Source organism: Chrysemys picta, chromosome 5, assembly GCF_011386835.1.
Source record: "Chrysemys picta bellii isolate R12L10 chromosome 5, ASM1138683v2, whole genome shotgun sequence".
Classification (NCBI taxonomy): Eukaryota; Metazoa; Chordata; order Testudines; family Emydidae; genus Chrysemys; species Chrysemys picta.
Window position 1 is genome coordinate 27,582,238 of NC_088795.1, and position 14,313 is coordinate 27,596,550.

General features: G+C 45.5%; 1 protein-coding gene across 1 annotated transcript; it reads left to right on the forward strand.

Annotated features, from left to right (window-relative positions):
- The first annotated feature begins 11,278 nt into the window (after window positions 1-11,278).
- On the forward strand, window positions 11,279-13,824 carry LOC135983563 (uncharacterized). Its single transcript, XM_065596155.1, has 2 exons — window positions 11,279-12,260; window positions 13,255-13,824. Exons 1-2 carry the CDS (start codon window positions 11,684-11,686, stop codon window positions 13,728-13,730), a joined length of 1,053 nt encoding a protein of 350 aa, XP_065452227.1. The 5' UTR covers window positions 11,279-11,683; the 3' UTR covers window positions 13,731-13,824.
- The last annotated feature ends 489 nt before the right edge of the window (window positions 13,825-14,313 follow it).

Sequence of the window (14,313 nt, forward strand, 5' to 3'; positions counted from 1 at the left end):
GAAACTGACCTTTTAAAATAATACTTTCAGTAAATTTTACATAGAGAAAATATAAATAAAAATTCTGCCTGAAAAAGAGAAAATAAAGCAGATGGTTAATAATAATGATACTTTGCACTCACACTGCAGCGTTCATCTGAGGATCCCAAAGTTCTGTACAAATATCAGTGAATTAAGGCTCACAACACCCTAAGGGGTAAGGAAGTATTATTATCTCCATCTTACAGATTGGGAAACTGAAACACAGGAAGGTTAAATGACTTGACAACCCACTATCCAATAAGTTATAATTATAATTACACTGTAAGCCAGATCCAATCTGAACAATTCTCATTTTAGAATAACTTGTGTATGTTCCATGCTCTACCTAATGGGATTAATCTGCAGGGAGATTTAGGTTAGATATTAGGAAAAACTTTGTAACTGAAAGGGTAATTAAGATCTGGAATAGGCTTCCAAGGGAGGTTGTGGAATCCCCATCACCAGAGGTTTTTAGAACAGGTTAGACAAATATCCATCAGGGATGGTCTAGGTTTACTTGGTACTGGCTCAGCACAAGGAGCTGGACTTGATGACCTCTCAAGGTCTCTTCCAGCCCTACATTTCCATGATTCGACATAGGACAGAGTTTCATTTTATTCTTGTTTAACAATTAACACCTCATGCTAGTAATATTCTTTTTATGGTACTGTGAATAAGAATTTATTTTGCTTACCAAGAGCCCAATTTTACAGTCCTTACTCAGGCAAAACTACCATTAACTCCAATGGGGATTTTGCCTGAGGGAGAAGCACAGGGTCTGGCATCTACATAATGTCTGTCTACAAAAATATCCTGTGCATTTTATGACAAAATAAATACTGTTTAAAAGGCTACAGATGGGTTTTTTCCAGAGTACTCAGTATTGGCCTAACTCTGCTTTCAACAACACCTTAAAACATATAGGAATCAAGCATAATTTAGACCAGTTTAAAGCCATAAAGTTAATATACTGCTAATTTAAAAGAGGGCTAGCTCCTTGGTCCTCAGACTGAAGGGGGAGGACATTTCACTGCAATGGGGACACAGAGGCAAAAGATAAAAGTAGTATCGTCCTTGCTCTTGTATATCCCAAATTCAGCAGCCCCATTCCCCAAAGGATATAAAGGAGTCAGAAGCTCCCTTTCGAAGAGGGCATAACACTGATGCCTGAGTTTGGGTGCAGCTAAGTAGTTATATTGCCCATCCACATTTTTCAATGCAGTACCTGTGTCCTGCTTCATCAAAGCCGTCAAGCAGACAGACCAGTCAATATCATTGAATGGCCGACGGCCTTCCTCAGACCTCTCGAAAAAGGCATAAGAAATAGGAACAATTATGTGGTTCTTTTTGCAGCCCAAATGGGGAAATAAACATGTGAGGGGCTAACTGGATCTCTCTCTTACAATAAAGTGTCAACTTCCACATTTATTGTGAATGAGAAACATACCAAACCAATACCAGCTTCAGAGAACTAGAAGGATCTGAACTTGGGTTCTTGTGGAAAGATGGATCTGGCACGGAGGTAATGTAGCAGGAGGAGAAGTGGATTCTGGAAGTTTGAGATGGGCCTGAATTGCACAGCTCAGATTTGAATCTAAACTTCTTTAAAATTTGGGGGAGTTTGGACCCAGTGTTTTTGTTAAGTCAATTATAGAGATGGAAACTGTAAGGTTTAGGGTTTAGAACTGGATATGAACGTCTCCAAAATTCAGAGGTGTTTGGATGCAGAATTTTCTGCTGCATTCCTCCTGGAAATCAATTAAAACTTTAAGGGACTAATCTCATCTGTGAGTATACCTGTCCTCTGTCTTCATCTGTTTTGTTCTTTCAGATTGCAAACTCTTCAGAACAGACACTGTCTCTTGCTATGTGTCTGTACAGCACCTAATCACACAAGCCCCTGATCACAATTGAGGGCTTCTAGGTAATACTGTAATATATACAATGAGTAACAAGAACTTCAAACTCAATAAGGACAAGAGTCATGTAACAATGGGCCATTGGTACTTCCATTATAAGCAACTAATTTGCACAGAAGTGCCAATACAGGTATACAGATGAGGATTATTCATTAAAGAGTTCATACATTCAGACTCAAAGTGTGAATTACCTATTTATATCAGAGTCTTATACATTTAAATTGACTTTTGTGTTTGCACTATTGTGTCTTCAATTCCTGTGAATATCTTAGCAAATGAGCTCCCCTGCTTGAGTGTCCACACAAACAGCAATAGGCAAGCTAACTTTGCAGAATGTCCATGGAGACGAAATCTTGAGTGTATAAACATGAGTATTCACCCCGAGACCTAATGTGTCAGGTGGTCATGCAAACAGGGAATAGAAACATAACATGTGCTCTGCGACCCTGCGATGGGGTTGGGACTCACCACCACAGCGCCTCCTACTGGTTACTCCGGGAATTAGCTCAGTCCAGTGGAGCGCCCCCTCTCGGTGGTATCCCACCCATTGTCTTGCCCTCGGTTGGCGTCTGAGCCCACGTCACTCACCAAATCCCGGCGTCCTCTTCAGGACCACTGCCCTCCAGCAGTGCCCCTCAGTCCATCCATACCCCCTTCCGGGGAGGGTTAACAGGAGTCTTTGCACTGGCCTCAGTGGCCTGCCACAACCCCCAAGTCTAGCCCCTCTTATGTCAGGGGGCAGGTTGCAGCCTGACTCAGCCACTTCTCCACGGCCCGGTGCAGCACAAGGGGGAAAGCCAGGCCTACCCGCTACTCTGGGTCCTGACCCAGGGACCCTCTAATGGCAGCTTCTCGGCCCTCCTTCTCTCCCCTTGCCTTCAACCTTCCCTGGGTCACTTCCCCTCTGACCCCATTGCACCCTCTAGGCCCTTCTACTCAGGGCCGGCAGTCTGGCAGGTATCAGGCTGAAGCTCCACTCTGCTTCCCTGAACCTGCCCAGCACTGCGCTGTCCTGGGTGCTAGTCTCCTGCTCAGGAGACAGACCTTTCTCCCTGAAGATCTGGGACAAGCGGCCTTTCCTCTCTCAGAGCAGCCTTTTTATAGGGCTGAGCCTGGCCCTGATTGGCTGTCTCCAATCCGGGCCCTGACTGGCTCCCAATAAGCCCTTCTCTTATTGGCTGCCAGACTGTACAGGCGTACTGGCCTGCTGCAGCCCCCTCTAGCATGGGGGTGGGGCAGACACCCCACCACAGACCCCTAGTAAAACAGCTCAAATTTTTACTTACAGTTATCTGCTTGCAATCAACCTGTAGAGCCAGCTTTACTCTCCAAAATTATTCAGCAAATTATTTTGAACAAGTGACAGAAAATTGTGATGTGCTTGAGGGCAATTTGCAAAGAGACAAAACTCATCAAATAAATGAGTTATGAATTATTTGCCCAGTTTTAAGATTTGATAAGGCAATTATTTACAAGTTAACAAGATAATAACCTTATTCTGAACAAAATCATATCACAAAGGTCAGAGTTACTGACTGCAAAGAAGCCTATTTTATAGCACTAAATGAATGTGGCTTTAATAATTCTTTAGCATCAGTATTAAATTAAGGTGCTGTAACTGCTATTATGAAATTTGAGAGACAAGGTGTGTGAGGTAATATTTTTTATTGGATCATCTTCTGTTATGAAAGAGACAAGCTTTCAAGCTGAAAAGCTTGTCTCTCACCAACAGAAGTTGGACTATTAAAAGATATTTACCTCACCCACCTTGCCTCTCTTATATCCTGGGACCAACATGGCTACAACAACACAATTATATCTATCTATCTATTTCAATAACATTTTCATAGAATATACATTATTAAACTTGAATTAAAGTTGAGAATATATACCTATAATTTAAAAGTAAAAATAAAACACGTAAGAAACAACAGTTATAAAACCAGGAAATTCTGAGTTACGGTTAAACTGAAAAGAAACCATATCTTCCATTTATGGTAAATTAGAACTTTGCAGTCTTAGGAGTCAGACCCTCACCTGATGTAAATCAACATAGCTCCATTAAATTAAAAGAAGATCCCAGTTTATAACAGTTGAAGATATGGGGTGAAATCTAAGCCCTGTTGAAGTAAACGGGGTCAGGATTTCACCACTAGCTCCTATATGCTAATCCACTCAAAACTACAAATAAAAATGTACGAAAATATACAACAAACATACAGGTACAATGGTGGAAGCCCATAGGATGGAGATCAGACTATCACTGAACTGCTTATAGGCAAATTTTCATCTGACTATGTGATCTGGGAAGCTGTGACCTGTTGGGAAGATACCAGATTGCCGTAGAAATTACTAGTAAACTATAGATCCAGTTACAAAGTAACAGCATAATTATTACTGTTAAGTTCATACATTTAGAACACAAGTACATGGCAGAATTGTACAGTATATGATGACCTGGTAGAATCAGAGAGACCTACAGATGCATATACAGATGAACTTTTACTGAACAGGGCACATATTCTGCATCTAAACAGACGTTAATTTCCCTTTATTTATTGGCTTCAAGTAACTTTTTAAACTTAGTTGCCATGTGCCAGCTTTGAGCATTCACATGGGAACACAGCCTCCAGTGGAACAAGTCACACAGCCACCTAATCTTTTTTTATGAATTTTTATTCCATGATCATCCTGGCTTTGCTTCACCATCCCTATACCCATGTTAGGTTTACTGCTTACCAAGGGAAAAACAATTCTCTCTCTCAGATTCCCCTAGCTGACACCAGTTTATAAATAGTACTGGTGTATACTGGTTTTTTCAGAATACAAGAAGGTCAGGAAAACATTTTCTTTTGAAATGAAAAAAGGAGGCAAAAACAAGAATTTTAATAACAGGCTTGACATGAGAGCAGCATAATACCAGCATGAATTACACTTGGTAGCAGACTTTTATTGGAAGCCCTAGATTGCTTTGTTCCTGTCCCTGACATAATATTCAAGGCTGGGTTTATGTTTATATTTGCACAGAATGGGGTTGTTCACTAGAGTCCATGCAAATCAAACACTTGATTTATGCACCGTTCCACTGGAGGGTGTAACATTAAATTTAATTTTGTGAGGAAAGCCTGAGGTGCCTCAATGCCTGTGGCTGACATTGTGAACTAGGCAGAAAGGTGCACAAGAATTCATTACTGTTTCCAATATGCGAAATGCAGCATTTGAATGAAACATTTGTCTCTTGTCAAAAGGGAACAATGTCTGTTCTCTGTAAAAATATCCCCCACTCCCACTTTGATTTTATCACCAATTCAGCATACTGGACCCTGGGGTTATGGATGCTGTTTTTTGGGGGGTGGGGACGGAAATCACATGATCTTCATTGGAATGTGGAAGCATTGCCCAGATTGGAGTGCTGCTACAAAGTACAGATATTGATGTATATAAGTTCAATGCTTCACAGCAGCAGACTCCGTTGATGCCCAAAGATGAGCATTTCGTAGCTTCATGTGATCTAATAGAATATTTTAAATTATTGCTACAGGCCTTCCCTTTTGTTTTTTATTTCAGTGGTCCTCAGATGCTCAAGCAAAAGCTCTTAATGTCCAACTGACTAGACCAATCTACAGTAGTGCTGGCCCAGAGATGAAACATCCATGCTTTACCCCAAGACAGCGACTTGGGACTTTAGCTTGTCTAAATGGGGTTTTAGGATTTTCACCCTCTCCTTCTCCTGAGTTTTGACAGATGAGCCTCAAAGATTGGCTGTTCCATTTAGATTATAATAATATCCAAACCACCTGAACCCCTTCGATCTGCAAAACTGGCTTGGAAATCTCAGCTAAATATGCTTTCTTACAAAACTTCTGATGCTTCCTGTTTCAAGTTGGGCTAGACATAAAGCAACAAACATTTGTATGGTATTCTGAAACTAGAAATTGCACGAAAGTGAAAGAGGATGCTACAAAGAAAGTTAGCCAAACTTTTTGACCACTGCTAAAAAGTTTGGTTCTGGTTCACTTGGAGAAAATGCTTATGTGGGGCAAGGAAGCTTTTATTTATCTATACATGTTCTCCCATCCCAAAGGTGGCACCCTGAAATGCCATTGGGATGAGCATCTCTTCCACACATGCCCTCTCCATACATCACTATCATCACTGGCTACATAAACAGCTGTACCCTTTTGACTGAAAAAGGCAGGCAATCTCCTCTCAGCAAGCTGGACATTGCTACTGTATTGGGGTGCAACAAGGGGTAAAGTAGACTTCACTATCCCAATGGAGACTGTGAGCGCTTCTTCCATGACATTCCCTGCCCCTGCCATCTTGAGAAATTTGAGATTCAAGATCACTCCAAAGCCCAGGTCCCCCATGTGGCAGTGCTTCTGAATGAGTCATTTGGCTTGCCAAACCTTGCTAGACTCTTGATCTGAAATTCTGAAACAATTCTCTTTGTTCAGCTAATGAACAGTATGGTGAGGAATGCACATAAAGCAAAATTGATCCACTTAATTCAACATTTGTACATATGTATGGATTTAAAGCCTTATCAATGGATTCTGGGATTAAACATTTATACCTACACTCACAAGCTGCTCAAAAATACCTCAGGGCACTATTGGAAGTTTTGTCCCTTGATTATTTTCAATTAAGAGACTGACCAATGTCTAGAGTTTGCAGCTGTTTAGAATTGGGTCTCCTGAGGGGACACCATGGCCATGACTATAACAGGATTCAAAAAAAGAACTAGATAAATTGATAGAGGAAAGGTCCATCAATGGCTATTAGCCAAGATGGGCAGGGATTTAAAACCATTCTCTGAAGTGTCCCTAGCCTCTGTTTTCCAGGAGCTGGGAATGGGCGACAAGGGATGGATCACTTGATGATTACCTGTTCTGTTCATTCCCTCTGAAGCACCTGGCATTGGCCATTGTTGGAAGACAGGATACTGAGCTAGATGGACCATTGGTCTGACCCAATATGGACGTTCTTATGCTCTTATGTTCTAAAAGAATGGCTGAGACACAGTCAAACACCAGTTGCACAACAAGCTGTGGCAGCAGAAACCCATCCCACTCAATATGAATGAGAACTGGGGAAGCAGAGACCATGAACAACTAGATGTTCTGCCCATTACTTTACTTTGAAATCACACTTTTTTTCACTAGAAAAGTAGCGAAAACAATCAAGATGACAAAACAGGAGGAAGAATAAAAGAGAGCAAGGTGGGTTACATGAGGCATAGGTACATGATTCTTCAAAGCATTGAAGTGCAGTTCAAATAAGGATTCAAAAGTTTAGACAGATACTTATCAAGATTTCTTGCCAGTGCCTATTTTAAGAGCTGGGTGGAATATGGTTTCCAATCCTGGGAGAATTTATAAGATTTTGAAAAAATTTCCTGTCCCAAATTGGGACAAAGTCAAACATTCTAAAAGCTTCACAAAGAAACAAACAAAAACAAAAATCAGATCAGGTCAACTGAAATATTTCATTTGATCATTTTGAAATGTTTGATTATGATTTCAACCTTCTTCTTTACCCCCTCCCTTATCTTTAAAATGATAAATTAAGCTAAATTTCAAAACAAAGTCATTGCCAATCAAAGAATTCAACTTTTCATTTAAAAATGTTGAAAACAGGATATTTTGATAATATTGAAAAAAAGTTTTGAGATGTAATCAAAAAGGAAATTTGTCAAAGCTGGCCCTTTCCCATGAAAAGCTTTGGTTTCAACAAATAGCATTTTCCTATGACATTTTTTAAAAATAAATATCCTACCAGTTCTAATTACTGTTATTATTTTATTGTGATGGCATCCAGAGGCTCCAGATGAGATTAGAATCCCATTGTGCTAGACACTATGCACACAAAGTAACAGATAATCCCTGTCCAAAAGATCTTACATGCCAGAACAGACAAGGAAGGGAAAACAGAGGCAAAGTAACTTGCCCAGGGTGATGCAGTAGATCAGTGGCAGAGCAAGATATTGAGGTCTCCTTTCTTTCAGTCCAGTACCCAGACCACAACTGGATCCATGCAGCTGACCTGTAAGGGTACGTTTATACAGCCCACAGAAGCAAGCCTGCCAGCCTAGATCAACAGACTTGGACTCCTGGGGGCTCATTCTACCGCACTAAAAATAGCTCTGTGTAGATGGTGCAGTTCAGGCTGGTGCTCAGGTTCTGAAGCCTAGGGAGGGGATTAGGCTGCAGCACCCCAGCTCCAGCCCAAGCTGCAACTTCAAAATGCTTTCTACGCAGTTATGTTTAGCGCAGTAGCACTAGGGTTGCTGGGTTACCAGTTTTCTACCAGAATGCCCAGTCGAAAAGGGACCCTGGCGGCTCTAGTCAGCACTGTCAACCGGGCCGTTAAAAGTCTGGTTGGTGGTGCTGCAGGGCTAAAGCAGGCTAGTCCCAACATGCCCTGGGCACCGCGCTGCGCCCCGGAAGCGACCAGGAGGTCCGGCTCCTAGGTGTGGGGGCCATGGGGCTCCACGCGCAGCCCCCGCCCCGAGCACCAGCTCTGCACTCTCATCAGCTGGGAGGTAAGCCTGCATCCCCAACCCCGAGCCCCAACCCCCTGTCCCAGCCCTGAGCCCCCCCAAACCCAGAGCCCCCTCCTGCACCTCAAACCCCTCATCCCCAACCCCACCCCAGGGCCCATACCCCCTCCAGCACCCCAACCCCCTGCCTCAACCCACAGCCCCCTCCTGCTGCAACCCAAAACCCTCACCCCCTCCCACACCCCAACCCCCTGCCCCAGCCCAGTGAAAGTGAGCAAGGGTGGGGGAATGTAATGAGCGGGGGGCAGGCCTCGGGAAGGGGCGGGGCTAGACTGTTTGGTTTTGTGCGATTAGAAAGTTGGCAACCCTAGGTAGCACAAGTGCCACAGCTGTCAACTCAGAGTGGGAGGCTCGCTTCCGCAGGCTGTGTAGACATATCCCAACAGCTGTGTGAAATCCCACTGCAATCAACGGACTCTGCATAGCAGCAGGAAGGAGTCTGGATTCAAGGGGAGGGAAGGGCCTGAGGCTGGATTTCCGGAGAGAACAGCCTTTCTCATGGAATAGCCCGGACTACTTTCTTATTAGAAGTTTGTGAAATATGAGAGTTTTTGCACATTGCACTTATGAGTGATAAAATGGTTAGGTTAAGGTTGATCTGAAACCTGTCATCCCTCAGGTCAAAGCCTCAACTGGTGAAAATCTGCTCCACTGAAGTCAATGAAACTACACCGATTTACACTAGCAGAGGTTCTAGCGTATAGTCTCCTTAAATGTGTCATCATTAACACACCTGGGGAAAGCGGGGCACAGGATATAATTATTAGTGGGATTGCTGAAAATTTTCCAGTAAACCTAAATTTAATATAGCTGAGATATAAGATATTTAAGTCAAAACAGTCACGTTCCATATCAAGCATCAGGATTACTAGCATACTTGATGAAAGTTAAAAAGCCTTTCCATGCTTTAATTGAATTGCAGAAACTTCTTATTTCCTTATTATTATGCATGTGGCATTTGGCCCACTGCTAAGCAGGAAGAAGCAGTTAATCCCTGCAGTTTAAAGTTTGTTAAAAATGCACATCACTGAACATTTTGAAACCCTGAAATATTACATCCTACAATGTTTGAAACAGAGAAATAGGTGCATGTTCATAAAAGGCTCCATCCCTTGCTCTTTCATATACAATAGACTCAAGATTTATCTGCAAAAGAACTTGAGGGAGATGATGCCACTGAACAGAACAGGGCTTTGTAACTGAGAACATAAATGTCCTCAACTCCCACTGAAATCAATGGGACCTGAAGGCAAGCAGCACCTCACTGGATCAGGGCATCAATGTAAAAACAAAAACAAAAAAAAAGACACACGATACAATATCTGTAACATTTGAGCAGAGGTGAAAGTAAGCCGGTACGCCCCGGTATGGCGTACCAGCAAGAGCTGGTGTGCCGTACCGGGGTGGCCCGGCTTCCCCAGGGGGCAATTTAAAAGGCCTGGGGCTCCCAGCAGGGGCTAGAGACCCCGGCCCTTTAAATTGCCACCAGAGCCCCATTGCTGGAGCCCTGGGGTAGGGCTGTGGGGCTCTGGCTGCTATTTAAAAAGTCCGGGGCTCCCGCTGCTTCTATCGTCCCGGCCCTTTAAATAGCCGCTGGAGCCCCGCCGCCACTACTCCAGGGCTCCAGTGGCTATTTAAAGGGCTGGGGCAGTACAAGCAGGGGAGCTCCGGGTCCTTTAAATAGCCCCCAGAGCCCTGCTGCCTCTGCCGCCCCGGTCCTTTAAATAGCCGCTGGAGGCCCGCCACTTCCCCAGGGCTCTGGAAGCTATTTAAAAGGCCGGGGCTGTAGAAGCAGGAGATCCTCTGGCTCTTTAAATAGCCCCCGGAGCCCTGGGCTGCTGCTGCTAGCCCAATGGGGGGAGGTGGAGGAAGAGGAGGAGGAGGAGGAGGAGGCACTTACCTTACAGGGTGGGCTGGGGCTGGCTCTGACCCCCCTCAGCTCCGCCCTTCTGCCCTAGGCCCCGCCCCTTCTGGGGGCCAGAGCTGGCCCCAGTGTACTGGTAAGTCACTGGACTTACTTTCACCCCTGCATTTGAGACTCTATATATGTTCCTATGCACACCTATGCCTTCCTTTAGGATTAATGGTGGTTAATGAACACATCAAGAGGTGAACTGAACCCTCTGAGTTTTTGTTTCTTTTGCCCTACAAATAACTGATCATACAGGATGCAGCTCCATAGGCTGGAGTTCCTGCAATGCACCTCCTCCAACAAATCAAAGGTTAGGCCAGGCTACTTTGTCCCTGAGATGCTCCTGCATTGATTGAGAGACTGAACCATGCTTGGCAGTCACTGATCCAAAGAGGATCAAGAGAATGGGCAAGGGCTGATTGAGGCTGCTCCGTAGATCATAGTCCTTGGAGGTCAGTTTTCAGCTACTTCGGTGCTAAAGGGGACAGCCAGTGCAGGAGGTAGACTAATTCAAAACCACACCAACAACTTGTGACTTGAGCAAGGCATTTAGTGGACATGCTAAAAAATGTTTATTCAGCAATTGCAATCTCCTTGGAATACTGAGCTAGCTCACTACTTGCTTTCAGAGGATGAAGGGCTACCATTTTTCAGCAGTGTGACAATTTATTCAAATGTCTGAACAGCTCTTATAACAATCCAGCATAGAGCTTGTTTCCACTCATTTCTTAGCAGGAAGGTATTATACGACATGCATCTCAAGTAAAGTCATTTCTGTTTTGCACAGTCTAGCACATTAGACTTTGGGTAAAAATTTTAAAAGTGCTTCAGTTACTTAAGAGTTTAAATCCTACTGAAGGTTAATGTGACTCAGGCCTGGTCTACACTAGGCGTTTATGTCGAAGTTAGCGCCGTTAAATCGAATTAACCCTGCACCCGTCCACACTGCGATGCTATTTAGTTCGACATAGAGGTCTCTTTAATTCGACTTCTGTACTCCTCCCCGACGAGGGGAGTAGCGCTAAATTCGACATGGCCATGTCGAATTAGGCTAGGTGTGGATGGAAATCGACGCTAATAGCTCCGGGAGCTATCCCACAGTGCACCACTCTGTTGACGCTCTGGACAGCAGTGCGAGCTCGGATGCTCTGACCAGCCACACAGGAAAAGCCCCGGGAAAATTTGAATTTGAATTCCTTTTCCTGTCTGGCCAGTTTGAATCTCATTTCCTGTCTGGACATCGTGGCGAGCACAGCAGCACTGGCAACGATGCAGAGCTCTCCAGCAGTGATGGCCATGCAGTCTGTGAATAGAAAGAGAGCCCCAGCATGGACTGATCGTGAAGTCTTGGATCTCATCGCTGTGTGGGGCGATGAGTCCGTGCTTTCCGAGCTGCGATCCAAAAGAAGGAATGCAAAGATCTACGAGAAGATCTCTAAAGACATGGCAGAGAGAGGATACAGCCGGGATGCAACGCAGTGCCGCGTGAAAATCAAGGAGCTGAGACAAGGCTACCAGAAGACCAAAGAGGCAAACGGACGCTCCGGATCCCATCCCCAGACATCCCGTTTCTACGAGGCACTGCATTCCATCCTCGGTGCTGCCGCCACCACTACCCCACCAGTGACCGTGGACTCTGAGGATGGGATACTGTCCACGGCCGGTTCCTCAGACATGTTAGGGGACGGGGAAGATGAGGAAGGAGATGAGGAGGGCGAGGCAGTTGGCAGCTCTCACAACGCTGATTTCCCCGACAGCCAGGATCTCTTCATCACCCTTACAGAGATCCCCTACGAAGCGTCCCCAGCCATTACCCCGGACACAGAATCTGGTGAAGGATCAGCCAGTAAGTGTTGTAAACATCTAAACATTTATTTTTAACAAAACAGGAATATTAACAATTAAAAGAATGGGTTGTTCATGATTAGTGTGCCCTAGGCGCTTAACGGTTTAGTAAGGGGCAGTGCAAGTTTTGAAAAGAAATCTAGCAATGTCCGGTTTTCAGTGATTGTCCTGCACAAGCCGCTCTACTGTGTATTCCCTGCTACTGCAGCTACAGTAAAATGCGGTCTATATGTGCGGGGATAGAGCAGTAATCCTCCTGGGACATCTCGATGAAGCTCTCCTGGAGGTAACTTGAAAGCCGTTGCATGAGGTTCTTGGGGAGAGCGGCCTTATTGGGTCCTCCGAAGTACGACACGTTGCCGCGCCACGAGATTATCAGGTACTCGGGGATCATTGCTCTGCACAGCAGGGCGGCATACGGCCCTGGTCTTTGGAGGCTTTCCCGGAGCATTCTCTCTTTGTCGCTCTCGGAGATCCTCATCAGGGTGATGTCGGCCATGGTGACCTGCTTTTAATTAGGTAGGGGAATGTTAGTGTTGGGACTGCTTTCCCGTTCCTTTACAGAACTGTCACCGCTGGTTTGCAGCCACGCGGTGGAGGCGGGAGAGGGGCAGCCGAAAGGGATCATTCCCGGGGACAGCCGCGAGGGGGTGGGACAGGGGCAGAGTTCCCGCTTGCCGGATTGCTGGCAGCAGGGACTGACATTGATTTAAATGTGAAATGAGGCCAGTGGTAATATAAAAGTTTTAAACTGCCACAAGTGTACGGCTTACCATGTCTGCCTGCAACAGAAATTCCGTTGTGCTGCCTCGCTTCTCAAATGTGCTGTTCAAGACCCCAGGCACAGAATGCGAAGGCCGAGAATTCGACCTTGTGCTGAGTGCGCATGTGAAAGGTGCTGTGCATGGTCTTGTTCACAGAGAAAGACTATGTTCTTTGTTCACAACTACATTTATCTTTCAGAGGAATTCACTCCCTTTTTCCCATTTCCACAGCCCCGTCTGCGACTGTCTCACAACCTAGCCTGGAATCACACTCCCAGAGGCTAGCGCGGATTAGGCGTAGGAAGAAGAGGACACGGGAGGACATGTTCTCTGAGCTTATGGCCTCTTCCCAAGCCCAGGCAGCACAGCAGACCCAGTGGCGGGAGAACTTGACCCGAATGCACCAAGCCAACATGGATCGGGAGGAGAGGTGGCGGCAGGAAGACCAGCAGGCGACTCAAACGCTGCTTGGACTACTGAGGGAGCAAACGGACACGCTCCGGCGCCTTGTGGATGTTCTGCAGGAACGGAGGCAGGAGGACAGAGCCCCGCTGCAGTCCATCTCTAACCGCCCTCCCCCGCCACCAAGTCCCATACCCACCTCACCCAAAGTGCAAAGAAGGAGAGGCGGCAGAGTCCCTGCTAACTCTCACTCCACCCCTGCAGAGAGCTCTAGTAGCAGAAGGCTCTCATTTCCCAAAATTTGAAAAGTTCTTTCCTTCCCGCCTGACACAAGCCCACGTCCAAGTTTCACCTCCCAATGCCATGTGTAGTTGATAATAAAAAATTCGTTTCTGTTAACTACTGTTTCAATCATGTTCTTTTGGAGGAGGAGGGGAAAGGGGGTTGGAAATTGGACAGGACAGTCTCCTTTGGCAGGGTACATAGTCGGGGGCAGGCACAGCAGCAGGGCACATACACAGTGCAGTGATGCAGTGACTAGTTGCCCCGGTTAGTCTGGGAGGTTGTTTTGATGTAATGTTGGGGGGGGTGGGTTGCTCTGTGACTTTGTGGCGGGGGAGGGCAGTTACAGATCTTAAGCGCCGGTCCTTAGACAGGATCACAGAGCCACACAGCATGGGATCTGTAACCGTCCTCCCCCTGCCACAAAGTCAAATAGACCTCCCATACACACAGTCCCGATCAGGAGGGGTGACAGGCTCCGTTGAAACAAGCATCCCACCGCAGCGGAGCCTGTCAATCCTTGAGTTTAGAAGCTGCATTCGCATCACAACACTAGACCCGCCCCGCACCACAGTCTGCGTCCCAGTTTTAAAAAATTCCCGCTAA

Bases quoted from the DNA above. Each gene is read 5' to 3' on its own strand.
- LOC135983563 (XM_065596155.1), top strand. From the start codon at position 11,684: ATGCAGAGCTCTCCAGCAGTGATGGCCATGCAGTCTGTGAATAGAAAG. The intron at 12,261-13,254 runs GTAAGTGTTGTA...CCATTTCCACAG, and splicing joins ATCTGGTGAAGGATCAGCCA to CCCCGTCTGCGACTGTCTCA.